This window comes from Eptesicus fuscus, chromosome 14, assembly GCF_027574615.1.
Source record: "Eptesicus fuscus isolate TK198812 chromosome 14, DD_ASM_mEF_20220401, whole genome shotgun sequence".
Classification (NCBI taxonomy): domain Eukaryota; kingdom Metazoa; phylum Chordata; class Mammalia; order Chiroptera; family Vespertilionidae; genus Eptesicus; species Eptesicus fuscus.
In genome coordinates, this window is record NC_072486.1 from 79,455,600 (window position 1) to 79,483,548 (window position 27,949).

Consider the following 27,949-nt stretch of genomic DNA (forward strand, 5'->3'; position numbering starts at 1 on the left):
AGAGATAGAAATATCATTGATGGCTGTCTCCTGCACGCCCCACTACTGGCGATGGAGCCCGAAACCTCCTGGCTCATAGGTAGACGCTCGGCCACTGAGCCACACTGGTGGGGCCCAAATATTCTTAATATATTAGGATCCCTCTGGAGAAAATAGACTTATTTTATTTTTCAGTAATAATCCTATTATATTAATGCAGGTATGTGTTGTCTATATTAAATTTAATGGGCTCCTCACCTATATTCTCTTTTAACTAGTTTCCCGTTGCTTTTGGTTTTTGGAGAAAGTTAAAATGAAAGTTTCTCAGAGTTTAGACCTTTAACAGGAAGATATGGTGGTCATTTAAGTGGAAACATCTTTGTTCTGTTTTCAGTTGTTTTAATCCACCCATTTCCCCCAATTAGAACTTATCTTCTTCCCTTATACATTTGATACTTTTCCTTTGCATAATCAAATGTCTCATTTTTAAAGTGTCCTTCGTTCCATCAATAAGCATTTATTGTGCAACCAGGATCTTTGCTGAGGTGTTAAACGCTGTGTCCTGGGAGAATGCTCCCATATTAGCAAACTTCTCCTCATCCAACTTCATATCCCCGCCCTTGACCCAGGGGGTCAGGCCTCAGCGCAGGCCTAGCCCCTGACAGCTGGGCGGGCGGGCGGGGCTGCCTGCTTCCTCAGGGCACACTTCCGCTCCCAGACCAGGCTGTGCTGTCACGACCCTGGTCATTGAGCCGGTGCCCAGGCGAGGACCTGGGGGTGAGCCTGGGGGTGGAGGACATGTGTTGCCTTGCAAAGCAGAGGCCTCTCCATCACCCTCAAGCAGAGGGGGAGAGCTGGCCTGTGACAGCGAGGAGGGGCCATTTCTGTAGGCCCAGAGGGTCCCTGTGGATCTAGGGTTTCAGACGTGCTCCCACACAGACATCCCATCCTGAGTCTCCTTCCTCCCCCGAAAGAAGAGCCAGGGTTGAGACGTCAGCCTTCCCTGGACTCTGCTGCCCTTGCCCACCGTGCCCTGGGCATGGCCCCGCCTGCTCTGCCCGTTGGTGGGAGGGCTGAGTCCCTGCCCGTGCCGCTCAGGAAGCCCTGTGGTGGTGTTTTGCCTCCAGTCAGTGATGAATCACACTCAGCCTTTCCCTGCCTTCTTCAAATGCCCACAGCATCAAGCAACAGCCATCTGGGCCATGTACTTACTACTGCTCCCGGCCCCGCCTCTCAGAACATTCCTGCCCACCAGCATCCCATCCCGAGTGGCCGCCATTGAAGTTGTAACGAGGACACTGCCACAGCGTACCTCTCCACCAGCAGTGGGGTCCTCGGGGCCACCAGCTGAGCAGTGACCAGCTCCCAAATCCCATTTCATTTTATGTTTTTGTTAATCCTCACCCGAGGATATTTTTTCCATTGATTTTTTTAGGGAGGGAGGAAAGGAAGGAGGGAGAGTGTGAGAAACCTCAGGTGACATACTCATATCACTTGGTTGCCTCCACACACACCCAGACCTGCAAACCAGGTACATGCCCTTGACTGGGAATCGAACCCTCAACCCTTTGATGCGAGATCCAACATCCTAACCACTGAGCCACACCAGCCAGGGCCAAATCTCACTTTAGAGTCTCATTCTCAGCACCTCCTGTCCTTGACTTGCAGATGGTCACCTTCTCACGACATCCTCCATGGCCTTCCCTCTGAGCTTGCACCCCTGGTCTCTTCTGCTCTTCTTATAAGGACACCCGTCCGATTGGATCAGGGCCCGCCCGTCTGACCTTATTCAGGGACCCCATCCCAAATGTGGTCAGTGGGCGTTAGTATTTCAACATAGGATGTTTGGGGCCACGATTCAGCTCGTAACAGCCTTCCATTCCGATTGAAAAGTGAGATCCTAACCGCTGGTTGGCATCTCTGGTGTCTGTGACCAGGCCACAGGTGTGCTGTCTTCGAGGTGACACACGGGCGTCGGCTGCTCTGTGGGTCACCCCACGTTTCAGCATGTGGAGGTTTTCCTTGGGGCCTGTCTTCTCATCAGGGAATAGTTCTCCCCGCTGCTGCCTCGGGTATAACAAGCTGGCTGCCAGGACCCTGTGTGCGAGGTGGAAACGGCCCTGTGCGCCAGATGTTCTTGAGCCGAAGGTTGCCTTCTGCAGTTCTCAGCCCCTGCAGGCTTCTGTCTGCGGGCTCTGTGTGGGGCGGGGCGGGGCGGGGCGGGGCGGGAGAATGGACTGTTCTGCGCATGAACTCATGGCCTTTCCTAAACCCGCCCCTCCATGTGTCCGCCGACATGCCTGTACCTCCACGTCCCGAGCTGCTCCGGGATTTGGACTTGGTCCCCCTCAGGGTCCTGTCACCACAGGCTCAGAGTGTGATTTCCTCTGTCCATCTGAATCTTTATCACATGTCCACAGCCTTCTGTCCTCCAAACCTGTGCTACAATCTCATGCAGTCCTTTATTCTTTCCCCAGGAGGGATTTTAGCTTGCTATTATTTTTATTTTTTTAATCCTCACCCGAGGATATTTTTCCATTGAAAGTGGAAGAGAGAGGGAAAGACAGAGAGAAACATCAATGTGAGAGAAACATCCATCGGTTGCCTCTCACATGCACCCCAACCAGGTTCAAACCCACAACCTAGGTATGTGCCCTGACCAGGAATCGAACCCTCAACCTTTTGGTGTATGGGATGACATTCCAATCAACTGAGCCACTTGGCCAAGGCTTTAGTTTTATATATATTTTTAAATTGTTATTGTTGGAAGTATTACATTTGTCCCCGTTCCCCCCCCCCCCACATTGGCCTCCTCTAGCCCACCCCAGCCCCTGTCCCAGGCCCTCACTACCCCACTATCTATGTCCATGGGTTACACATGTATGCAGACAAGGTCTTTGATTGATTACCTCCCACTCACCCACCCTCACCCACCTTCCTGCCGAGATTCCGCACTCGGTTCCATGCTTCTGTGTCTCTGGATCCACTCCCTTCATCAGTTTATTTTGTTACTTAGATTCCACATATGAGTGAGATCATGTGATACTTGTCTTTCTCTGACTGACTTATTTCACTTAGCATGATACTCTCCAGGTCCCTCCATGCTGTCTCAAAGAGATTCTTCTTTTTTACTGCTGCATAGTATTCCATGGTGTAAATGTACCACAGCTTTTTTATCCACTCATCTACTGATGAGCATTTGGGCTGTTTCCAAATTTTAGCTATTGCAAATTGTGCTGCTATGAACATAGGGGTGCATACATTCTTTCTGATTGGTGTTTCAGGTTTCTTAGGATATATTCCTAGAAGTGGGATCACTGAGTCAAATGGCAGTTTCATATTTAATTTTTTAGGAGTCTCCATACTGTTCTCCATAATGGCTGCACCAGTCTGCATTCCCTCCAGCAGTGCACGATGGTTCCCTTTTCTCCACATCCTCGACAGCACTTGTCATTTGTTGATTTGTTGATGATAGCCATTCTGACAGGTGTGAGATGATACCTCATTGTGGTTTTGATTTGCATCTCTCTGATGATCAGTGACTTTGAGCATACTTTCATATGACTCTTAGCCATCTGTATGTCTGCTTTGGAGAAGTGTCTATTTAGGTCCTATGCCCATTTTTTAATTGGATTGTTTGTCTTCCTTCTGTTAAGTTGTAAGAGTTTCTTATATATTTTGGATATTAACCCTTTATCAGACGTATCATTGCCAAATATGTTTTCCCATACAGTGGGCTCCCTTTTCGTTTTGTTGATGATTTCTTTTGCTGTGCAGAAGCTGTTTATTTTGATGTAGTCCCATTTGTTATTTTCTCCTTAGTTTCCTTTGCCCTGGGGCTTTAGTTTTACTTTCATCCCTAGTAGAGACACGAGGGAGAAGAGACAGACGTCATAATTAATCTCATAAATTATGAGGTATTTCCAACCTAAGGGAAATATAAAGAAAAATACCACACACACACCATGTACACATCACCAAGCTTTGTCAAACTTCATTGTTTTGACACATCTGCTTCAGAGCTTTATTATTTGATTTTTGGAGAGAGAGAGAGGAGGGAGAGAAACATGGATTTGTTGTTCTACTTGGTTATGCATTCATTGGTTGATTCTTGTATGTCCTTACCCGGGATTGAACCTGCAACCTCGACATATCAAGACAACGCACTAACCAACTGGGCGACCTAGACAGGGCTCAGAGGGTGTGTGTGTGTGTGTGTGTGTGTGTGTGTGTGTGTGTGTGTGTGTGTTTTAAGCATTAGGAGCTCTCATTCTCCTCCCCTGTGTCCTCCCCCATGGGAGCAATCACATACTAAAGCTGTGTATATTTGCGTGCACGCCCCGCCCATCACTTGCTGCACGCGGTGTGGCCGTAAACAACTGCACTGCTTCCCATGTTTTCCGAAGGTGTACAGGTAGCATCAGACCCTGTTTGGTTTTGAAGACATTGCTTTCTGATACTCTCCAATGCTAATCCATAGAGCTGCCGTTGTTCATTCCCAGTATTGATGGAACAGCGTCCCTTTGCCCGTTCTTCCGTAGAGAGAAGCAGCTGTGTGCTGTTTCTACGGACATTACTTCAGGAATCGTGCTCATGCAGAGTCTCCCGGGGTGCATTCACAGGGGTGTGTACCCCGTGTATAAACTCGACCTGACTCGATGCTGCCACCTCGGGCACCGCTTCACCTCCCTCAGGGCTGTACCACAGTGTTCACTGCCCATTTTCCCATGTTGTGAATATTGTATTCACACAGCATGTGATATTGTATTTTTATGTTTTTAACAGCCTGACTGATGTCAAATCAGATTTTTAAAATAGAGTCCTATACTATCACCCCAAGATGGACTGATGCGTAAACCTTTCACATTATTTTTATTACTACATGCTCAGAAGTATGGACCAGTGACTTCTAATTATATTGTACGTTTTATAAACATCTTACACATTTTGATGTTATGTAATCTTATGAATATCAATTTTAAAAGTTTCTGATAATAGAAAAAAGTATATTATCTTATCAAAATATATAATAAACATCGATAGCAAAATGATTGTTTTTAAAGGGCTGAAGATGGAATTTAAGTCAAGTAGGTGACCCTACAAACCACTGAAATGTCTAATATAGCTTCTCCCAAATCCTTCTGATTTAGGAAATTTAAAAATGGACCCTAAAAAGTGCTAGATTTACAATGCGAAATGTCACAATCCTGTGTTTACTCTATGGAACCTTGACACTTGGGATCTTGTCAGCTCTGTTATATGTACATTTTCACCGTGGTCATGTGAGCAACTGGCAGAAGAAACCCCAGGAGCCTGCATCAATTTGGAAACTTGATAAAAAATTGCAACAGCAAGCTATCCACGGCTCAGGGCAAATACCAAGACAACATGTAAGAACTGAAAGACGTAACAAAGATGAAACTAAGGAACGGCGTCCATTTTTAAAATTAGGTAACTATTTTGAATTTCTCTGTTAGCCATTTTAAGGGGAAAATATGTCATATGTTTAATATTTGCAAGAGTGAGAGAATGTCCTTTTAGACCAATTCAATTTTTAAATTATGAAATATTTTATATACTATATACAAAAAATAATAAAACAGGTGTGTATATATTTAGCACCTGAATTTAACAATTTTTAAATATAGTTTGTTATATTTGTTTCGGGTAGCTTTCTGTTTTTCATAAAAAATAAATTTTAATAGGTAGAGTTAAAAATGTCACCCCTTTGCCCTAGCTGGTTTGGCTCAGTGGATGGAGCGTTGGCCTGTGGACTGAAGGGTCCTGGGTTCAATTCCAGTCAAGGGCACATGCCCAGGTTGCAGGCTTGATCCCCAGTAGGGGGCATGCAGGAGGCAGCCAATCAATGATTCTCTCTTATCATTGCTGTTTCTATCCCTCTCCCTTCCTCTCTGAAATCAATAAAAATATTTTTAAAAAATGTCATCTCTTTATCAAAGTGATGGTAGTAAGCCAATACTTAGTGACTCTAATTACCTATTCTTGCAGGTGAGAATTTTAACTATACGGACCCAGAATTTCTTCATGGCCTTTTAATATATGGACTTAATACCATTATCAGTAAAAGCTTGGGCAATCAGAGACATGTGCCAGATACCAGGGATAAAATGTATGTTTCTCCGGTGTTTTTTTTTTTTTTTGTATTGAAATATAATTGATATATAACATTATATTAGTTTCAGGTGTACAACATAATGAATTTATATTAGTATATATTGTAAAATAATCACCACAATAAATCTAGTTAACATCAGTCACCATACATAGTTTCAAAACATATTTTTTTCTTGTGTTGAGAACTTTTAAGATCAATTCTCCTCACAACTTTTATTTTTATTTTTTAAAACATGTTTTCATTGATTTTATAAAGAGAGAAAGGGAGAGGGAAAGAGAGATATGAACATCAATGAGAAAGAAACATCAACATGGATTGGCTGCCTCCTGCACACCCCCTGCTGGGGATCGAGACCAAAACCTGGGCATGTGCCGCAACTGGGAATTGAACCAGCAACCTCTTGTTGCATGGGTCGACACTCAAACACTGAGCCACACTGGCCAGGCTCTCCTTGCAACTTTTAAATATGCAATACAGTGGTATTACCTACAGTCACCATGCTGTCTTTTACACCCCAGGACTTACTTATTTTATAACTGGAAGTTTGTACCTTTCAACCTGCCTCTTTCACTCATTTCACCCACCCTCTACCTCTGGCAACCACCAATCTGTTCTCTGTATCCATGAGCTTGGTTTTCCTGTGGGCGGTAAGGGGAGAATATGGAAGTTGTTGTTGTTGTTGTTTAGATTCCACATGTAAGTGAGATTATATGAATTTGTGACTTACTCTACTTAGTATAATGCCCTCAAGGCCCATCCATGTTGTTGCAAATGGCAAGATTTCCTTCTTTTTATGGTTCCATTTTTTGATGGCACTTTTTATGGTTTTATTATAACTTTTTTTTAATCCATTCATCCACCAATGGACACTTAGATTGTTTCCATGTGTTGGCTATTGTAAGTAATGCTATAATGAACATGGGGGTGCAGATATCTTTTTGAGATGGTGTTTTTGTTATCTTCAGATAAGTACCTAGAAATGGAATTGTTGAACCATATGGCAGTTTTATTTTTAACTTTTGAGGAAGCTCCATACTGTTTTCTATAGTGGCTGCACCAATTTAAATCCATTCCTACCCACAGAGCACCAGTGTTCCCTTTTCTCTACATCCTCACCAACACCTAATATTCCTTGTCTTTTTTATAATAGCCATTCTAACAGGTGTGAGTTGATATCTCATTTTGGTTTTGATCTGCATTTCCCTGATGACTAGTGATGTTGAGCATCTTTTCACGTACCTGTTGGCCATCTGTATGTCTTCTTTAGAAAAATATCTATTCAGATCTTTTGCCCATTTAAAAAAATCATATTGTTTGTTTGCTATTAAGTTGTGTGAGATCTTTATATATTTTAGATATAACCCCTTATCAGGTATATGATTTGCAAATATTTTCTCTCATTCACTAGGTTACCTTTTCCTTTCATTAATGGCTCACCTTTGTAATGCAGAAGTTTTTTAGTTTGATGCAGTCCGACTTACTTATTTTTGCTTTTGTTGCCCTTATTTTCAGTGTCAGAACCAAAAAATCATCGCCAAGATTGATCTCAATGAGCTTACCGCCTATGTTTTCTTCTAGGAGTTTTATGCTTTCTGGTCTTAATTCAAGTCTTTAATCTATTTTGAATTAATTTTTGGGTATGGTGTGAGATAGTGGTCCAGTTTCATTATTTTGCATGTGGCTGTCCAGTTTTTCCAACACAATTCATAGAAGAGACTGTCTTTACCCCATTGTATATTCTTGCCTCCTTTGTCATAAATTAATTGAGCATATATTCATGGGTTTATTTCTGGGCTCTATTCTGTTTCATTGATCCACATGTCTGTTTTTATGCCAATACCATATTATTTTGGTTACTATAGCTTTGTAATATAGTTTGAAACCAGGTTAGCTGCGATCCCAAAACATGAATCATTTTTCTTCCTCTTATGTATGCCTACAGGTGTCTTAAAAAACGTTACCCAACCAGGCTACCTACTGCCAGCGTTGTCATTTGTTTTCACAATGAAGAATTTAATACCTTGTTTCGGACAGTGTCCAGTGTCATGAACCTCACTCCACACCAGATCCTTGAAGAAATTATTTTGGTAGATGACATGAGCGAATTTGGTAAGACAGAACACCAGTAGTCTACCTAATCCACTTGGGAGGCAGTGCTATCTCTGATGGCATGTGAGTTATTTTACACAACAGTTTTGGGTGGTGTTGAGACAAGTACTAAGCTAGATGCTATTGCTACACTGGTGTGGATGTAAGAACTGGTCTTATATTCTTGGACACATTGGGTGGTTAGTGCTTCTATGAGGTAAACGTAGGGGCACCCACCTGGTCTTTAGAGATCATTGATGACACTCAGGAAGAAGTGACATCTAAACTGAGGGCCTGAAGGGTGAATTGGAATTATCTAGACGGACAGGAAGGAAGCAGTATTTTAAGCAGAGGAAATAGCATCAAAAATAAAAACCCAGAGGCTAGAGAAAATGTGGTGAGTTTGGAATAGTTCTGTATTTTATGTAGTTTATGTCTGAGTGTAGCGTTGAGGGGAAGGGTGGACATAGGAGCAGAGATATAAAAAGGCAAGCGCTTACGAAGGGCATTGTTCGGATTTTTTCTGGAGAAAATGGGGAGCTCTTACGGGCTTAATGCAGGGGAAAGACATGATCTAGGCTCTTTCCATGAAAGAATTCTACTGGGACCAAGTACAGGTAAGTGCTCATACCTGCTTGCTCACTGGTTTAAAGAATTGTGATACTAGTACAAAAATCTGATTAACTATGCTTAGCACTTAAAATTCGTTGTTTGTTTTACAACTAATTACAAACCAGAGGCCAGCCCAAAGGACCCAGATGAGTGAAAAGATTACAGGTCCTTGAAGGAATTATTGTAGTCTACAGGTCCCTGTGGGGTCCATTTCCCATGGAAGCAATGCATCCGTTTACCCAATCACTATGGGCTGGGAAAGAAAAAAAGGAGAGACAGTAGGAAGAAGAGCAGAAAAGAGAAGAAACTCTAGGTGTGTCAACTCAGAGGTGGACTCTAAATCAAGCTAATGTCAGCTACATTTAGGGATTTCCCTTCTGGCCAGGCACCATCACACACGACATTATTTCTACAGGAGCCACTCCTATTCAGCACAGCACTGCTTATTTCTAGTCTTGTGCACGGGAGGGAATGTGGAGAGATGGTCAAATTCCTTATCTGATCAATAGCAGGGAGCAACACATTTTATCACATGCTGGGCAAGAAGTCCCCAGAAAAGCCATGAGCAGGGGACAAGGTGGGGTCTTCTGCTAGACCGTGGAGTTCTACCTTCTCACCCGGAAGGACAGGGGTTGTGCGGTGGAGATCCAGGCCCCAGATAACCAGGGACACCACTCCCAGCCTTGCAGAACCGCATCATGCGTTCAGAGAATACCTGGCGACCTGCTCATCCATTCTGTAGGCATGAGGTGAATTGCTGCTGATGCCCAAGATTTGGGTGTGTGCCAGCCTAGATACCTCTCCGTGTCCTCCTTGATCCACGGTCACATGGCTTGTGGTGACCTTCCCCCCACCCCCACCCCCCGCCACCACCAAGGAGCTTAGTCTTTGACTCTCACAGAACCTCAGCACAGAAAATGCAGGAAATGGAGTGTTCTGTGTTCTGATGGAACTCAGGATGGACATATTCCTGCTTTTAATTTGCAACAATTTCACCAGTAGGAGAATTTTTTGAACTGAAGCTTGCCTTTCCCAGCTGACACCAGTATCTGCCAATGGACTCCCTCCACCTGGGGAGCAGGAGACGGGTCCAGGGATCTGCCCGCACTGAGTTACACCAGAGGCATGTCCAGAGCTGACCTCTGTGCCCACCTTTCTCCGAGTCCTGGTCCCTGTTGACTATAAGCCAACAGCAAGCCTGTCTCCTAGGAACGCAGGCCCTCCACTCAATGTCAGCAATTACTGCTGAGCGCCCATTTCCTCCTCAGTCTCACTCCCAGGCGTCTTCTGTGTCCGGAAGGGCAGACAGGTGTTTGCCGACATCTGAGCCCAGCTGCTGCCCCTACCTCGCAAGGGCCTCTGAGCAGGGCCCTGGCCTCTGTTTAAAGACCCGGCAGGAGATCCCTCCTTCCCCAAGACAATCAACCTGCTTCCATTGACCCCCATCTCCTGGTCCAGATTTCTAGGATTAGGAAGTTAGTCTCTGAGGCATCTGTATCCATCTCACCTGAGCCCAGCCTCCGTTATCATCATCACATTAACCTCTAAATACTGAGCGACTGTGAGGTACCGAGCTATGCTGAGTGTGGTATTTCTTCCTCTCACTACAATACAGCAAGGAACACGGTGGGTACCCCTTCCCACTGACGAGGGAACTGAGACTCAAGTGGTTTGATAACTTGGGTAAGAGTTACCACCAAGTTAGAAGCGCAGCTGTAAGTAATAAAGCCAGACGGCTCCAAAACACCGTAACCCGTGCTTCAATTACAGTTTACAGAATGACTTATTAAGATAGAGCTATTTCACCAGGAACAAAAGACTATTTACAGCTGACGTCAGTGCTGAAACACTCGTCCTTCTCTTCCTCACATAGAATAAATTTTCCTTTTCAAGTGAGAACCTCTGCGGATTACCATGGTTTTTAGGAATCAATCAAAATTGTGCTCAGCTGTTTTCATCTCTGCGGTTCTTGTTTACACATTGTCGAGTCTTGCATTTGTTTCCCCTCAGATGATCTGAAAGAAAAACTAGACTATCACCTGGAAATTTTTCGGGAGAAGATTAAAATAATAAGAACCAAAAGGAGGGAGGGGCTGATCCGTGCAAGGCTGATGGGAGCAGCGCGCGCTTCAGGTATGAACACTTCCCTGGGGACATGACCCAGCGGCTGCGTCTCGGTGACCTCTCCGCCCCTGTGCAAAGGACCCATCCCCCCCCCGACACACACACACACACACACACACACACACACACACACACACACCCTCCACGTCTCCACCAGCCTAAACAGAGCCTGGACCTGGACTTGAGTCCTATGAGAATTTAATTTTCTTTTGACTCAAAGTATGTTGCTTCAAAACATCAATTTGTTATTTCAAATATGTAGGAGATGTCAGCCCCGGGGACAGGGTGAGGGGCTGCAGATCTGAAGTCTGAGAGGCAGTTGCCCACACATGGAACACATTCGAGTGCTCTTGGGAACCGGGTCTGTCAGGCAGTGAGGAAGCAAGACTGGGGGGCCAGGGGAGCTGAGGGGCAGCTGCCTGGGGCAGGGGAGACTCTGAAGCCAGGAAGGGCATCCGTTCAGGGACTCCGAAGCCAAGGTGAAAAGAGAAGAGGAAGTTGCTGGGAGACATGCCTGTGAGGGATAAAGAGGAGAGTGGATCCAACACCTGGGAAGGGAGAGAGGGGAAAAGGTTTGAGTTGAAAGAGCTTCAGGCAGGCTCCACTGGGCTAGTGGGGAACCCTGAGCAAAGAGCGCCCCTTAGAGGAGCCCCGCATTGGGTTCTGCTGGCCCAGCTCTAGCTCTCCCATCCCCCACACTCTCCCCCTTGTCCCTCCACACACAGAGTGCTCAGTCATTGTCCGGGAGCCCGGGGAGAGCAAGGTCTTGGTGTGACTGCTGTGCTAGCTGTCCGATGGGCTGCTCACAGCAGGTGCTCCTGAACGGAGATCTGGGCAGCACACTCCCTAGGCTTCCACCAAGAGCCACATCAGAGTAAGGGGATCAGGCAGGGATGAGGATAGCCTGCCCCAGGGAGGGGGCGTCGCTTGGACAAGGCAGCCCCCCTCCTCTGCCAACCGTGGTTCCTAGGGAAGGACTCAGCGGGGAGCCCTGAGCAGTCGGTTCTGCTGGGGGACGAGTCCCAAGGGGCCCTGGCCATTCCAGCTCTCAGCCTGCCTGGAATCCTGAAGGGGCAGAGGTTTGGGGCAAAACATTAAACTAGAACCAAAGGACATGGGTAGTGTCCAGCGTATTTCATCAGGCCATGTTGCATCCGGGACTCCTTATTAAGCATAAGGCCAAATAAAAGCCAAATATGTAAAAGCCTCTATAAAAATCAATAAAATATATTTTAAAATATTTTTTATTGATTTCAGAGAGGAAGGGAGAGAGAGATAGGAGCATCAATGATAAGAGAACCATTGATCAACTGCCTCGAGCCCACAGTCTGGGCATGTGCCCTTGACTGGAATCGAACCCGGGACCCTTCAGTCTGCAGGCTGATGCTCTATCCACTGAGCCAAACTGGCTTGGGCTATAAACCTACTTTTGCCCTGCACCAGTGAAGGGTCCCATTCCAGGGGGTAAAAGGCCCTTCACCTGGAGCAGAGCCCACACTGGATATTTCCAAACACGTTTTCTTCATTTGGGCTGAGCCATATCTTCCCGGGTCCTCTAAGCAGAACAGACCCTCGTTAGAGCTTGAACTCCAAAGCAGAAATAAGTAGGCATCTTGAAGTAAATAGCACAGAAGGTATCCTCACAGTAAACTCTTGCTCGGAGCTGAGTGGTCAAAGTCCAGATAAAAAAAATACTTTTAATCGAAGGCTAGCTCAGTTCTCCCTGCTTCTTTAGAATCTTCCCCAAACCTAGTCTCTAGCCTTCAGTTCCCCTGCTCCCTCTGCACATCTGTAGTGTATGTAGTGTATGATGTCCCACATTTTGGTACAAAATATGTGTCTCTTATCTCCCCGCAGTGGCAGTGAAAGCACCTTGAGAGACAAACACACAGCAAATATCCCACAAATGGGTTGTGTTGGGCTTTGACTTGGGTTGTCAGGTGTTTCATCCACATGGACGAACATGAGCCTGTTCTTGCCTCCCCAGGGGACGTGCTGGTGTTCCTGGACAGCCACTGTGAAGTGAACAGAGTCTGGCTGGAGCCCTTGCTGGCGGCCATCGCCAAGGACCGCAAAATGGTGGTGTGCCCCATGGTGGATTCCATTGACCACCTGACACTGAACTACTATCCCTCTCCTATTGTAAGAGGAGCTTTCAACTGGCAACTACAATTTGAATGGGACACTGTTTTCACTTATGAGATGGATGGACCAGAAGGACCCACCACACCCATCCGGTGAGATTTCATCAGGTTACGGGGAAATAACATATGTGTATTGGTACCTGGGGGTGATGAGGAGGGACAGGGGAAAGAAGCTTTCAGAGATTATTTCTTCAATTTCTTGAGCTTAATGATCTTTTGTTATTAATGATATTTGTTTCTGAAAGTTATTTATCTTGTTTCTAGACATCTATAATAATAGAATCAAGTAGGTTTTGAATTCCTTCCACTGAAAATGAGCATTTCACCCCAGTTCACAACACCTCTGTGGTTATTATCCCTCTGGCCTCAAAGGTCCATCTTTAGAATGTGGACTTGGTTCTCAGTAACAAGTTGTATATGCTGACCAATGACCAAAATGCCTGCACTGTGGATAGAAAAAGTAGATGTCTCTGCCACATTTGTTTCTAAAATATTTATCCAGGGGCTTCTATCTAACGTTATAGGTTGAGATGAACATGATTTTCCTAGATGATTGGTCTGGGAAACGGGGCCTCTAACTGTGAGAACGAGTTGAATATTGTGACTTTTAACTGCATCGATGAGGCTCTTTCTGAAGACACTTCCTCCAGGTCCCTTTCCATATTTACTGGTAACTTTGGACACCAAGCTCACTTCTCCTCTTTTACCTTTAACCCCTTTGTTTCACAAACCACCTGAGTAAATTTTCTAACACTATAGCCTAGCAAGTCCTTGATCTTTGCCTCTATTAACTCTTATCTCTTAAACTCCCTTTAATCAGGCTTTGCCTTGACCCCCCCCCCAAAAAAAAAAAAACAACTTGTTAATGGCCTTCCCATCGTTAAATCCAGTGTCCAGTTCTCAGTCCTCATCTCACTTGCTCTGCCTGCTGAGCTCTCCCTTCCTTCTCCTACGTGCAGGCTTCCCTTGGGCTCCTGACCACCATGGCCTCCTGGTCTTTCTCCCGCCTCACCGTTACTCCTTCCCATCTTCTCTGCCGAATCCGCCTTTTCTCTCCCACCTCTTACTGTTGAGGTGTCCACATCTCAGTCATGTGTCCTCTTCTCCACCTCCCCCTCCCTCCTCAGAGTGAATCTCATCCTCCTAGACTGACGATGCCCGTTAGTTATGTCTCCAGCCCTGACCTCTCTCAGAATGCCAAATGCATCTATCCAACTATCCTACTTTCACTGGCCTCTCTACTTGAATGCCGAATACACATCTCAAACTGAATCTTCCCACCAAAACCCTGCCCCACCTACAGCATTCCCCATCTCAGTGCCCTGCAAGTCTGTCTTTCAAGTTCCCAGGCCTAAAACGTTGGAGCCAATGGTGACTCTTTTCCTCCCAACACCCCACATCCCATGATAAGCAAATCTCCTGGCTCCATCTTCAAAATATATCAAGAATTTGACCACATCTCACCACCTTCTTTGCTATACCCTTATTCAAGATTCCATCGTCTTTCTCTGGGACCATTGCAGCAACCTCTACCTGATATCCCTACTCTCACATTCGCCTGTTGACTCACTAATTTATCCCTAACATGTTAAAGCTGCTTAATAGATAGTTGTTGTTTTTAAATAGGTAGTTTTTTGAATGAATGAATGAATGAATGAATGAATACGTAAATACTTTCTTTTTTTAAGTATTTTTATTGATTTCAGAGAGGAAGGAAGAGGGAGAGAGAGAGAGAAACATCAATGATGAGAGAGAATCATTGATCAGCTGCCTCCTGCACGCCCTACACTGGGGATTGAGCCCGCAATTCAGGCATGTACCCTGATAGGGAATTGAACTGTGACCTCCTGGTTCATAGGTCGAACGCTCAACCACTGAGCCAAGCCGGCCGGGCCCATGTAATTTCTTTCATACTATTTAGTTTGGTATTTATGGGTCCTGCTTTGACGGACAAAAGAAAAAAAAATGCTTTATAATGTGATGGTTTTTCCCTGAAGTAAGTATTGCCCTTAATGCCCTTAGTAAGGGGGATTTCTGAACTTCACTACCCAATTCAGTCTTCATCCCCATAGGAAACTTGCAGTCTAAAGATAATTTTCCTGCTGACCAACACAACATTTAGAACATAGGTGGGCAATAGCAAGTTTACAGTTCTGAGTACATGAAACACGGAGTTTATTCTTGTATTATTATTATTATTATATTATTTTCCATATGAACAACTGTAAACCTATTTTAACCCTACCCTGTATATTGCTTGCATAATTTGGTAAGAGCTAAGTAAATGTTATTGCCTACTTTTTGGTAGTTATAGTTTTAACTTAGTAATTTTACATAGTTAAATGTATGTTTAAAAATTTGGACATCAGTTAATATGGTTGTTTCTAGTTTTTAACTGTATTATCATTAATATTCAATATAATTTTGGCAAAAATCCATACTAACTGAGTCTGTAGAATCAACTTAACATTTCTGTCCTTTTTAGGACCCCTGCAATGTCTGGAGGAATTTTTGCTATAAATCGGCATTATTTTAACGAGATCGGACAGTACGACAAGGAAATGAACCTCTGGGGAGCAGAAAATTTGGAACTTTCACTAAGGGTAATTCAAATTTTGTGTTGGTTTTTTTAATAGTTACCTTTGTACATACAAAGTGAAATCAAACTTTAAGTCATGCAATCTGCTGTGCAATTATGCCATTTTTCTACATGAGTATCTGGTATCATTCTGGTAGCCCATGAAATACACAATTTGTGGGACTCCTTGCAAAAAATTGAAAACATTTCATAAAATATCAGACTTTCCTACCATATGTTATTTCTAATGTATGGCATATCAAATTAATAGACTATTTTAATCTATTGTGGAATCCCTTTTTTATTCTCCTCATTGTCTTTGTAGTTATAGTGTGGTAGAAATAACACAAGATCAGGAGGTAGGGGACCTGGATGCCACTAAATATATAAACTATCTTTGGTCTTAGTTTCTCCAGCTGTAAAATGAGAGGATGTCTGAGTTGTCTCCTAACTCTTAAATCCTGGAGTACTTGCTACAACATGGATGAAATTGAGAACATTATGGTAAGTGGAAGGAGCCAGACACAAAGCCACTTATATCTTTGAGTCCATTCATATGAAAATGGCTAGAATAAGTGAATCCATTAAAACAGAAAGTAGATTCATGGTTGCCAGGGGCTGGAGGAAGGAGTCTGACGCTAGTGGGTGCCAAGTTTCTTTAAAGAGGGTACAAGTGTTCTGGAATTAATGGCAATGGTGGCACAATCTTGAGGAAATACTGAAAATCACGAACTTGCGTCCTTTAAGAGTGATTTCTTGTAGTGTGTGAATTGTATCTCAATTATTAAAAATAGATTCAACTTTTAAAAAATCCTGTGATATTAGACCTGATTTCTAATTCTTAAAAATCCTGAGAATTAGTCCTGGCTCTACCACTGTAAGATCCTTGGCAAGTCATTAATTTTTCTAGTCTCAGTTTCCTCACCTGTTAAGTTGTAATAAATATAAATGCCATTCTCAGAATTTTGTGATATTGAATGAAATAATTGGGGTAGAGAATAAAGTACAAAGTAGATATTCCTAGAGAGAGAGTCTAAAAATATATATAAGGTACTATTCAAACATTTATTGTATGTTTACCATAGATATTTGTTTTTTACTGAATTCTGAGAGATTATTATAATGGACTGTACATCAAAGTCTAGGCTGTGAGCTCACTATTACTCATCTTCACATTTCCCCTCACTTTTCTCTATCTTGTCTCTTTGCCCAACCAAGAAAGTTGGTGTGGAGCAAACAGCTTAATTGATGAATTTATATGAGCTGATTAATAAGTGAGAGCCACTACTATTCCAGTTTACATTTTGCCATCTGTTCCTTATACTCAATTGAACTGTGACCTCCTGGTTCATAGGTCGACACTCAACCACTGAGCCACACCAGCTGGGTGAGAATATTAATTTTTAAAAGGTATCTTTATTGTTCAAAGTATTACATATGTCTCCCTTTTCCCCCCTTTTTGATCCCCTCCACCCTGCATTCCCCCCTCCCCCAGGCCTACCGCACTATTGTTTGTGTCCATGGGTTATGCATAAATTCATATAAGTTCTTTGGTTAATCTCTTCCTGCAACTCCCCCTCCCCCACCTTCCCTCTGAGATTCATCAGTCTATTGCATGTCTCTGGATCTACTTTGTTCATCAGTTAATTTTGTTCATTAGATTCCACATATGAGTGAGATCATGTGATACTTATATTTGTTCTACTGACTTATTTCACTTAGCACAATACTCTCCAGGTCCCTCCATGCTGTGTCAAAGAGTAAGAGATCCTTCTTTTTTACAGCTGCATATTATTCCATTGTGGAGAATATTTTAAGACAAATTCATCATGTCACTCTTCACACATAATCAGCCTTAGAATTGGTCATATACACTGAGTGGCCAGATTATTATAATCTCTGAACGCATAATAATCTGGCCACTCAGTGTTTATGTGTGTGTGTGTGTGTGTGTGTGTGTGTATACATATATGTATATATGTGTGTGTGTGTATACACATATGTATATATGTGTGTGTGTGTGTATATATATATATATATATATATATATATATATATATATTTTATATTAGAGGCCTGGTGCATGAATTTGTGCATGGGTGGGGTCCGGCCAGCCTGGCCAGGGGGAGGGGACATGGGCAGTTGGCGGCCTGCCTGCTGGTCGAACTCCTGGTTGAGGAGACAATATGCATATTAGCCTTTTATTATATAGGATATACACTGAGTGGCCAGATTATTATGCATTCAGAGATCATAATAATCTGGCCACTCAGTGTATAAGACAGTGATGGGCAACCTTTTGAGCATGGTGTGTCAAACTTTGCCAAAAAACTGAGCATAACTCAGGTAGTGTGTCACTTTGAGGAAAAAACATTATTTCGCAATATTTATAGTTTAAATAACATAAATGTATAATTGTTATATATAATTGTATTTAATAAACCAAAAACTAAATATTTAACATACCTGCTTAGTGACGTCTTTGTTCATCCGTCAGTCGGTTTCTTTTGTTGGTCTTGATATTATTTAGCTTGTGTGGAGTGCCGTGAACTAAGATAAGTGAGGCGGAGGGGGAATTCTTTAACTAATCTGCCTATTAGTGACTTTTTTGTTGCTGAATTTCATTGGCTAAATCTTCAATTGAAGGTTGGTATTTTGTACACTTCAGGCCCAAGCAAGCGCTACTAACTTCATCTGTCAATCTGTTTCTTTTGTTGGTTTTGATATTATTTAATGCTGAGAATAAGGCCTCACAAAAGTATGTAGAGGGAAAAATTGTGAGTAAAGCCATTGCTATATTTTTCAGGGTGCTAACAGTGTCTGGTAGTCGGTTCCAGGCACTCCAAATTTCCTGTTCGTAGTGGCACTCCTCTTGATTCTCCAAGCGGCACCTTTCCAGATTCTCAAGCATTTAATTCCAAACTACTGTAGACTACTACATCAGGATACTTAATTATTTTCATGGTCTGTTCTAGACTTCTAAATTGACTAAATCTATCACTAAACTGATCAAGTAACGAGTCTAAAACATGCTGGTACTTCATATGCAAGAGTTCCATTTCATTTTGTACAGCTGCACTGGCCTTCTCAAAATACTTTGTTACTCGAGGAAAATACTTACAAGTTTTAGTTTCTACATCTCGCTTGAAAATTTTAACTTTACTTTCAAAAGCTTTTATATATCCAAACATAATGTCAATACTTTTGCCAAAACCTTGTAACTTTAAATTCAGTTCATTAATATGAACAGAGAGATCTGTAAAAAACATCAGGGTGTTGACCCACTTATCATCATTAAGCTGAGGAAAGTTTTCCAGATCCTTATCGTCAAGAAATACCTTAATTTCTTCAAAGCACTCCACAAAGCACTCAAGAACTTTGCCTCGGCTCAGCCATCTTACATTATTGTACATCAACAGTCCACTGTAGGTGGAATCAACCTCCAGTAAAAGTGCCGAAAATTCTCGCTTGTGAAGGGGGTGAGCAGCTAATAAATTAACTATTTTTGTAACAACTGACATTACATCGTTTAAGTCAGTGAATCCTGCCTTGGTACATAAAGCCTCCTGATGGATAATACAATGAAAAGGCACAATCGGATGTCCAATAGCTTCTGTAAACAATTTGACAAATCTGACTTTTTTCCCCACCATATTTGGTGCCCCATCTGTCATCACTGACACAACTTTAGAGATATCAATGCTTAGGTCATGAAATGTTTGTATAACAACCTTACATATTTCGCTTCCTGATTTACTTGTTGACACTGATACTAACTTTATCAACTCTTCTCTCATTGTGAGACCATCAGAATATTGACCAATAATGGCCAACTGAGCATGTGATGTGACATCAGTAGTTTCATCAAGAGAGATCGAAAAATATTTACACTTCTTATGTCTCTCTTTAATTGATGTTGTACGTTTGTGTTCAGTCTCATTATTTGGTCTTTTATGATATTTCTACTGAGTGGTAACTCAGATATTCTCTTAATAATTGCATCTTTATTCTGCATATTGTGAAATAGAACTGGTGCACATCTTAGGAGAGTTTCTTTAATAAATTCTCCCTCACTGAGCACTTTTCCATGCTGAGCTATAGAGTGAGCAATGCTCAAACTTGCAGATGTTAAATTTGTAGAACCTTTCATAAATTTAAGGATGGAATTAGATTGGCTCTTATAAAGGTGTAGCTTCCTGGAAATGTATTCCTTCCTTTCATCCTCACTTTTTTCCAAGAGCTGGGAATGATTAGTTTCAAAATGTCTATTTATATTCCACGTTCTGCTTACTACCGTTTCAGTACATAGAACGCAAAATGATCTGCCATTTTTTTCTATAAAGCCATACATCTCGGTCCATGTCTCTTGAAAGGGTTGGCCACTGCTACTACCACTTCCTTTACTTAACCTTAGTTTTTTATTTTTTGGTTCTCCATCAGGGGGGCAGTGACAGAAGATAGAATTATAGATAGCTTGTTAGGCCTGCAGGCAATTAGGGGTTAACTAGCCTAACTAATCACAAAATGGTGCATATAACTGTCTTTTAGGAAAGGGCAGGGTTAATAAGCAGAAATAGGGGTTAATAAGGATGCACAACAGTAATAGTGGTGAAATGGAGTCTGCACTATGGAGCAAGATGGTGTTCCTTATGTGAATTAAAATGGCTGCCGCTCTTTCTAATGGCGGGAAACGGCACCCATAGCATGCCACAAACCCTCGCCTCTCCCAGCCTCCCCCTCACTTATCTCAGTAATGATGGATTAGAAATCCATGACACCCCAGAACAGTAGATAATGGTTGCTGTGGTTAACTGTTATTTGGTTACTAGTAATGGCAGGGCCCCCAGAGATGCGTCCCCCGCTGCGTTCCGCTGCTCCCTGCTCTGCCGGCGGAAGTGAGGGCAAAGATCCCGGCTTAACCAGAAGTCCCAGAACTAGATGCTCTGTGCCAGACTCCTGTTGTTTTGGCCTACAGACCTCTGGCACAGAGTGTCTAATAGGGGAGGATGAAACATTTGCGACTAGAGTCTTATAGTTAGAGTCTAACTCCAAGACTCTAGTCGCAAATGTTTCATCCTCAGGAGCAGCAAATGTTTCATCCTCGGCATGCGGCTGCCTTAGCGGCCGTGTGTCATCAGAAATGGCTACGCATGTCAGTGCTGACACGCGTGTCATAGGTTCGCCATCACTGGTATAAGAGAAGCAGAATCACTTAGTATTCAGAACACTGGTGATGGGCTGGGTTTCCTGAGTTTGAATCCTGTTTTCTGCTACTTACCAGCCCTGTGCCACTGGGCAAACTGCTTAACCAATCTCTGTATTAGTTTCTCCATCTGTAAAATGGGGATAACACAATATCTATGTTACTAGAGGCCCGGTGCACAAAATTCGTGCATGGAGGCGGGGGGGTGTCCCTCAGCCTAGCCTGCACCCTCTCCAATCTGGGACCCCTTGAGGGATGTCCGACTGCTTCTCACAATCCAGGACTGCTGGCTCCCAACTGCTCACCTGCCTACCTTCCTGATTGCCCCTAACCACTTCTGCCTGCCAGCCTGATCACCCCCTAACCACTCCCCTGCCAGCCTGATTGATGTCTAACTGCTCCCCTGCCAGCCTGTTTGCCCCCAACTTCCCTCCTCTGCCGACCTGGTCACCCCTAACTGCCCTCTCCTGCAGGCTTGATCGCCCCCAACTGCCCACCCTTGCAGGCCTGGTCCCTCCCAACTGCCCTCCCCTGCTGGCCATCTTGTGTCCACATGGGGGCAGGATCTTTGACCACATGGGGGCAGCTATCTTGATCTTGTGTGTTGGAGTGATGGTCAATCTGCATATTACTCTTTTATTAGATAGGATAGAGGCCTGGTACATGGGTGGGGGCCAGCTGGTTTGCCCTGAAGGGTATCCCGGATCAGGGTGGGGGTTCCCTTGGGGCGTGGGGCAGCCTGGGCAAGGGGCCTGTGGTGGTTTGCAGGCCAGCCATGCCTCCCCGGCGACCCAAGCGGAGGCCCTGGTATCTGGGATATATTTATCTTCTACAATTGAAACTTTGTATTCTGGAGTGGAGCCAAGCCTTTTGCTTGCTCTGTGGCAGCAGCCATTTCTGGTGGGGTTTATTCATCTTCTATAATTGAAACTTTGTAGCCTGGAGTGGAGGCCTAGGCCGGCCAGGGTGTGTGGAAAGCTTGGCTTCCTCTATCGCCGGGGAAACCCAAGCCTCCTTCCTGCTCGCTCAGTGGCTGCAGCCATCTTGGTTGGGTTAATTTGCATAATTGCTCCTGATTGGCTGGTGGGCGTGGCTGGGGCGTGGCTGGAGGGTGTAGTGGAGTGATGGTTAATCTGCATATTACTCTTTTATTAGATAGGATAGGGCTGTTGTGAGGATTAAATGAAATAAGAAACTTAAAAACGTGAGCTGTTATTATGTTTGTAAAAAAAAAAAATCACTAGTTGCCTGTTACTAGCAAATGCACATGAATATGTTTTCTGTTTTTCTTATGTCTAGATCTGGATGTGTGGAGGCCAGCTCTTTATACTGCCCTGCTCGCGAGTAGGACATGTTGATAGACATATTATCCACAATGTAACCCAAGTTCTCAAAGCCCTGAGATATAACAACCTCAGACTGGTGCATGTCTGGCTGGATGAATACAAGGTAAAGGATACGTCTATGCTTTGAACAGATGAATGTACACAGTGGGACTTGCTCTGAAGAAGTCTTCTACTGCCTTTCCAGACAGCAAGTTTTGTTCTTTCCTCAGTTTTCCTTAAGTTAGCGGTATCCCTCCCACCTCTCAGCCACTCATCTCCAGACCCTGTTCTCAATTGTTCATTCGAAGCTGCTACACTTGCACCTGACTTTTAATTTCTAGGGAAACTCGAGTTTCTCAGAAGGCACTCAACCAGCACACGGAGTATTTTATTGATTCGTTTGTTTGTTTGTTTATTTATTTATTTATTTAGCTTAGGTCTTTTGGCCCCTTGCCCCCCAAGAACTGCCCCTCTGAAGCAAATACCTGTCCCTGCTCCCATCTGCACAGGCAATTCTTAGATCTCTTCTTCCATGCCTAAGTTCCCAATTATGTGGCTGCTGATCTGGGGACTATGCAAGTCTTTTGTGTTTGTTTTTTCAATCCTCACCCGAGGATATGTTTTTATTGATTTTACAGAGGGAGGAAGGGAGAGAGAAAAGAAGAGAAACATTGATGTGAGAGAGAAACATTGACTGGTTGCCTCCCGTATGTGCCCTGACCGGGACTAGAAATTGCAACCTTTTGGTGTATGGGATGGTGCTCCAACTGTCTGAGCCACTGGGTCAGGGCCATGTAGATCTCCTTCATCTTTTCTATAAACAGTCAAAGATTTCTATACCAAAGCCACGCCCCTTCATGGGTGCATGTCCCCAAGTGTAAGCCCTTGCCAGGACCTAAGTGGGTGCACGTACAGAGAACTGTAGTGTGGCTCCATTTCGATTCAAAGGTCGTTCATCCAAAATCCCTGCACAACAGATATGGACAGTAACCTCAACAAGACCTCCCTTCAGATACATGGGTAGAAATGTGTAAGAATATCTCTGTGATATTATATGCCCTGGTCTTGATCTAATAGTTCTTTAATTTATTATTTAAAGTTATGAAAGTAATAATACTCAATTTCTTTAGCAGTCAGGGCAATGTGAATGAAAACCTCAGGCAGAGCCCTGGCCAGTGCAGTTCAGTTGGTTGGAGCATTATTCCATACATGGAAAGATTACGGGTTCAATCCCCAGTCGGGGCACATGCCCAGGTTGTGGGTTCTATCCTGGTTGGGGTATATATACAGGAGGCAACTGATAGATGTTTCTCTCTCACATTGATGTTTCTCTCTCTCTCCCTCTCCCTGCCTCTCTCTCTAAAATCAATGAAGAACATATCCTCGGGTGAGGATTAAAAACAACAATTCAGGGAGATATTTATAATTTAAAATCTGATAGGATCAAGTGTTAGCAAGCAACAGGAATTCTCAGACATGGATGGTGGGAGTGCTTATTATCACAAACTCACTTTGGAAAACAGTTAGGCAACATTAAATAAAAGATAGGACTATCCCATGATCCAACAGTTCCAGTCTACAGAAATGTGTGCTTTTGTGTACCAGAACACATAATAAGAATGTTTATAAACAGCACTATTTATTAGCCTCAAATGAATACAGCACAAATACTCATCAAAAGTAGAATGGATAAATGTGATATTTAATTGCTATGGTAGCGGAAATTAACCAATAGTAGATACAACAGTATAGGTAAATCTTAAAGACATAATGGAGAACAAAAGCAGCCATTGGGTAAAATTAAACCGTATAATCTATATATGCATATTTAGATACCAAAGCTAGAAAGAAAAGCAAAGAAGTGACTCCATAATCAAGAAGGCATTGAAAACTAAGAGAAAGGATGCTGGCCAGGAAGGGAGAGGTCAAGGGCTCCTGGGATGCCAGTTATGTTCTATTTCTTGACCTAGTCAGCATTATCAACGTTGATTTTTCAATAATCCATTATGTTGCACATTTATGTTTTATGAACTTTTTGTATGTATTATATTTCCTGATTTTTATTTTTATTTTTTTAAAATATATATATTTTATTGATTTTTTACAGAGAGGAAGAGAGAGGGATAGAGAGAAACATCAATGAGAGAGAAACATCGATCAGCTGCCTCCTGCACACCACCTACAGGGGATGTGCCCGCAACCAAGGTACATGCCCTTGACCGGAATAGAACCTGGGACCCTTCAGTCCGCAGACCGACGCTCTATCCACTGAGCCAAACCAGTTAGGGCTATTTCCTGATTTTTAAAAAATCATTTTTAAAAAGGTAAAACAAAATTCACTTTAAAAAGGCACTTAGTACCAGAGAGTATGAAGTAAAATGTAAGCTTTCTAAGCCCAGAGTTCTACCCCTAAAGTAATCTCTAAATTATACTGCTTACAGTTTCTTGGTAACTGTGTGCTATGATTGCTGATTTCTTTTCTGTGAACTCCGATTACAGATTTAAATAGTCGACTTGATCACAGCTAGGATTGAGTTTACTGAATATCACAGAAGATATAGTGACAAAAAGTTCCTCTAACTTAAAAAGAGTATGTTTGGCATACTCAATGGACTGTATGAGACAGCACATGGGGAACCTTAGTGAGTGACACTGGGTAAGAGAAGGCTTCAAACAGGGAGATATTGCCTAAGGTCTTCTCTGTTTGTCCAAAATGAGGACACCCCTCCCCCACCCTTAGGCTCACTCACCCCCTGCATCAACCACCCTGGGGAGCTAGGCAGTGACAAGAGAAGATGGCAAAGACCTCCAGTGGCCAAGGGTCCCTGGGAGAATCCAACATGGCATGCCCATAATATGCTAATTTAAATAAGCAAGCTCCTCTCATTCAACAATATTACTATACTGTATGCTGGGCACTGGGAATACACAGATGAAAACACAAGGAGGCTTTGGTCTACTTAGAATACTACTTTTAATATGAAGCAGGTGGAGTGCATTAGATATTCATTCTTGGTGCTCCCTTCAATCAGAAAGTGTAAAAGACTAACCAGGTATGGTAATAATAGTGGCCGACACTGACATGACACTACTAGCTAGCCTTTATCTCCCCAGGGCTTTGCGTGCATTAAAGTGTTCAGTCATCACAACAACCTCATGAGGGTAGGGGCCAAGGTTACCTAGTTAATAAATAGCAGAACCAACCAACATTAAAACGCAGACTGTCTTCCTCCAGAGTCTATTTGCCCTGAGCTACCACATCATTTCCATTTCTGAACCCAAGACAGTACTGGTTGGAATGGGGCAGTGAGGGCTTTTTGTCCTTGAGTCTCACTGAGACAGTAAGAGAAAGGGGGTATACCCTACCTCTGCCATGGTCCATCATAGCACATATTGTGCATACGTGTGGGGTGAGTAAGTCCCAGATTCTGTGTGTGTTCCTATACAGAGGAAGTTAGAAGGGTTTTTAATTTTTTTTTTTAAAGTTCTTGTGATGTCATGTTTTGATGACCAAAGATTGGTTTGGTTTAATGAAACTCTTTATTTCCATTTAGGAGCAGTTTTTTTTACGAAGACCTGATCTGAAATCCACCCCCTATGGAAACATTAGTGAGCGTGTTGAATTAAGGAGACGATTGGGCTGCAAATCATTTCAGTGGTATCTGGATACTGTCTTCCCAGAACTGGAGACATTTGATGAAATGAAAGCAAATAATTTTCATCAATAAAGGGTTAAAAAGTCCCCTCGGCCTTCAACACAGAGAAGAGCACAAGTTTGGGACATCGTGACATTGTATGAAATACAGCCAGAGTGGTCTACAACAGGACTCTTTCCTTGCTCCTTTGATGATAGCCCTTAACTTTGTAACTCATCGGCCACCCAATTTCTGGGTGGCAGGACCTTGAACATTGGAAATGTATGCTGTCAATTAGCTGAGACTCTGTCACATAATCATCTCCCATTGTTTGCTAAACTCACTTGGTCCTGGTAGCCTTGAGAGCCTTTGCCAACTCTATTCCTACTCCAGAAAGGCGGCCTGACCCAGTGGTCTTCTCAGAGAGATACTCACCGAGAGCCTTGGTTGGTAATACTCACTTTGGTTCAACTCCTTTCTTGCTGCCAACATCGATAATGGCATTGGCACCTTGCTTAGTTGGATTCCTGAGTTTCTGATGTCCAGTCCACTTGCCTGGGTGTCCCGGTCCAGCTCCCATTTGTTCACATCCGTCCCGTCACTTAGAGACACCCCTACTGCCCCACTTCTGATTTTGACTTTTTCATGTCTCTTCTCCTTTAACTCTGGCCTATAGCTCTCCTAACACGTCTTCAATTGCGGGCCCTGTTGATAATCTCTGTTCTGACTCGAGAACTGTTTAGCTGGGATCGGGGAAGAGGCAGCTAGGTTCCAAGTCTGTCCTGTGTGAACACACTCCCAGATGTCTAAAGTACTTCCCTCCGGTAGAGGGGATATCTGTTGCATCCACCCTGGTGCAGGTGGCTGGGAAAGTGAAGTATATTTAATTCACAAAGACAAAGAGAATGAGAAAATAAGTGAAGGAATACACTGAAAGGAGTAAAAAGGAGTGTGGAAGACTTAGGGCAGGACCACTAAACATAGCCTATGCTGGAGAAGACATGAACTTTTTAAAATTAATATCTTTAATTATTAAAAACATCAATGATGAGAGAATCATTGATCGGCTGCCTCCTGCATGCCCCCTACTGGGGATCAAGCCCGCAACCTGGGCATGTGCCCTGACCAGGATTCGAACTGTGACCTCCTGGTTCATAGGTTGACACTCAACCACTGAGCAATACACATAAAGTGTTTTTTACAGCAATAAACAACTGGGCTCATCTGTTATGCTCATTCAGTCAATGACTGAGTGAGTGGTCATCCCAGGCCAGGTGTCCTCCTAGGTGCTGGGGTGCAGCAGAAATGGAGCTGGCAAACACCCCTCCCTTCATGAAGCTTGTGTTCTTTGAGATAATAAAGGCAATGTAAAGAAAAAAGAATCGGTTTACAATGTCTTTATCCTATCTAATCTTACCTAATAATAGACAAACATGTAAATTGACCGTACCTCTGCTACGCCCATAGCCAATCAGAGTGAGTATGCAAATTAACCCAACAGAGATGGCAGTTAATTTGCATACATAGGTGCCCAGCGCCTGGGTCCCGGGAACATCCTGGCACCCAGGTCACTCTGAGGTAGGCCCTGCGTGGGCCCTGAGCAGCCTGGGAAGGGCCTGAGCTAGGGGGCTCCTGGGCAGGGCCAAGCCTGCAATCAGAGCCGAGGGGGCAGGGGCGGAGCCGGTGATCGGAGGGAGCTGGGGGTCCCCTGCCCAAGCCTAAAGCCAGCGATCGGAGGGAGCTACATTGGTGTGAACTACAGAGGAAACACCTTTTCTGACTGCTCATTGGCTAAGCTTCCTATATGCCACTGGTAATATTCTTAGTAACTTGGGTAGTAAGAATCCAAAAAGGTGATCTAGGGTTTTTCCACCATACTTCTGGAGAAAAAAACGAAGGTCCACTGCTGGAGGGCTAAGAAATGTCATATCCTGCCCTAGCCGGTTTGGCTCAGTGGATAATGCCTAGGCTTGCCGACCACAGGGTCCGGGTTTGATTCTGATCAAGGGCATGTACCTAGGTTGCAGGCTCCTCCCTGGCCGGGGCCCAGATCAGGGCTCATGCAGGAAGCAACCAATCAAAGTGTTCCTCTCACTTTGATGTTTCTCTCTGTCTTTCCCTTTCT

The 27,949-nt window shown here is 43.6% G+C and overlaps 1 protein-coding gene across 1 annotated transcript in view; it reads left to right on the top strand.

The window, feature by feature from the left end:
* The window catches only part of GALNTL5 (polypeptide N-acetylgalactosaminyltransferase like 5), a 28,323-nt gene extending 2,307 nt beyond the window's left edge, over positions 1 to 26,016 (top strand). The window contains exons 3-10 of the mRNA XM_054726221.1: positions 5,130 to 5,430; positions 5,989 to 6,109; positions 8,058 to 8,224; positions 10,826 to 10,948; positions 12,927 to 13,176; positions 15,569 to 15,686; positions 22,164 to 22,313; positions 25,744 to 26,016. Of these exons, the coding sequence (XP_054582196.1) occupies positions 5,169 to 5,430; positions 5,989 to 6,109; positions 8,058 to 8,224; positions 10,826 to 10,948; positions 12,927 to 13,176; positions 15,569 to 15,686; positions 22,164 to 22,313; positions 25,744 to 25,917 (1,365 nt within the window). The 5' untranslated portion in view covers positions 5,130 to 5,168 and the 3' untranslated portion in view covers positions 25,918 to 26,016. The remainder of the gene's footprint in view (positions 1 to 5,129; positions 5,431 to 5,988; positions 6,110 to 8,057; positions 8,225 to 10,825; positions 10,949 to 12,926; positions 13,177 to 15,568; positions 15,687 to 22,163; positions 22,314 to 25,743) is intronic.
* The last annotated feature ends 1,933 nt before the right edge of the window (positions 26,017 to 27,949 follow it).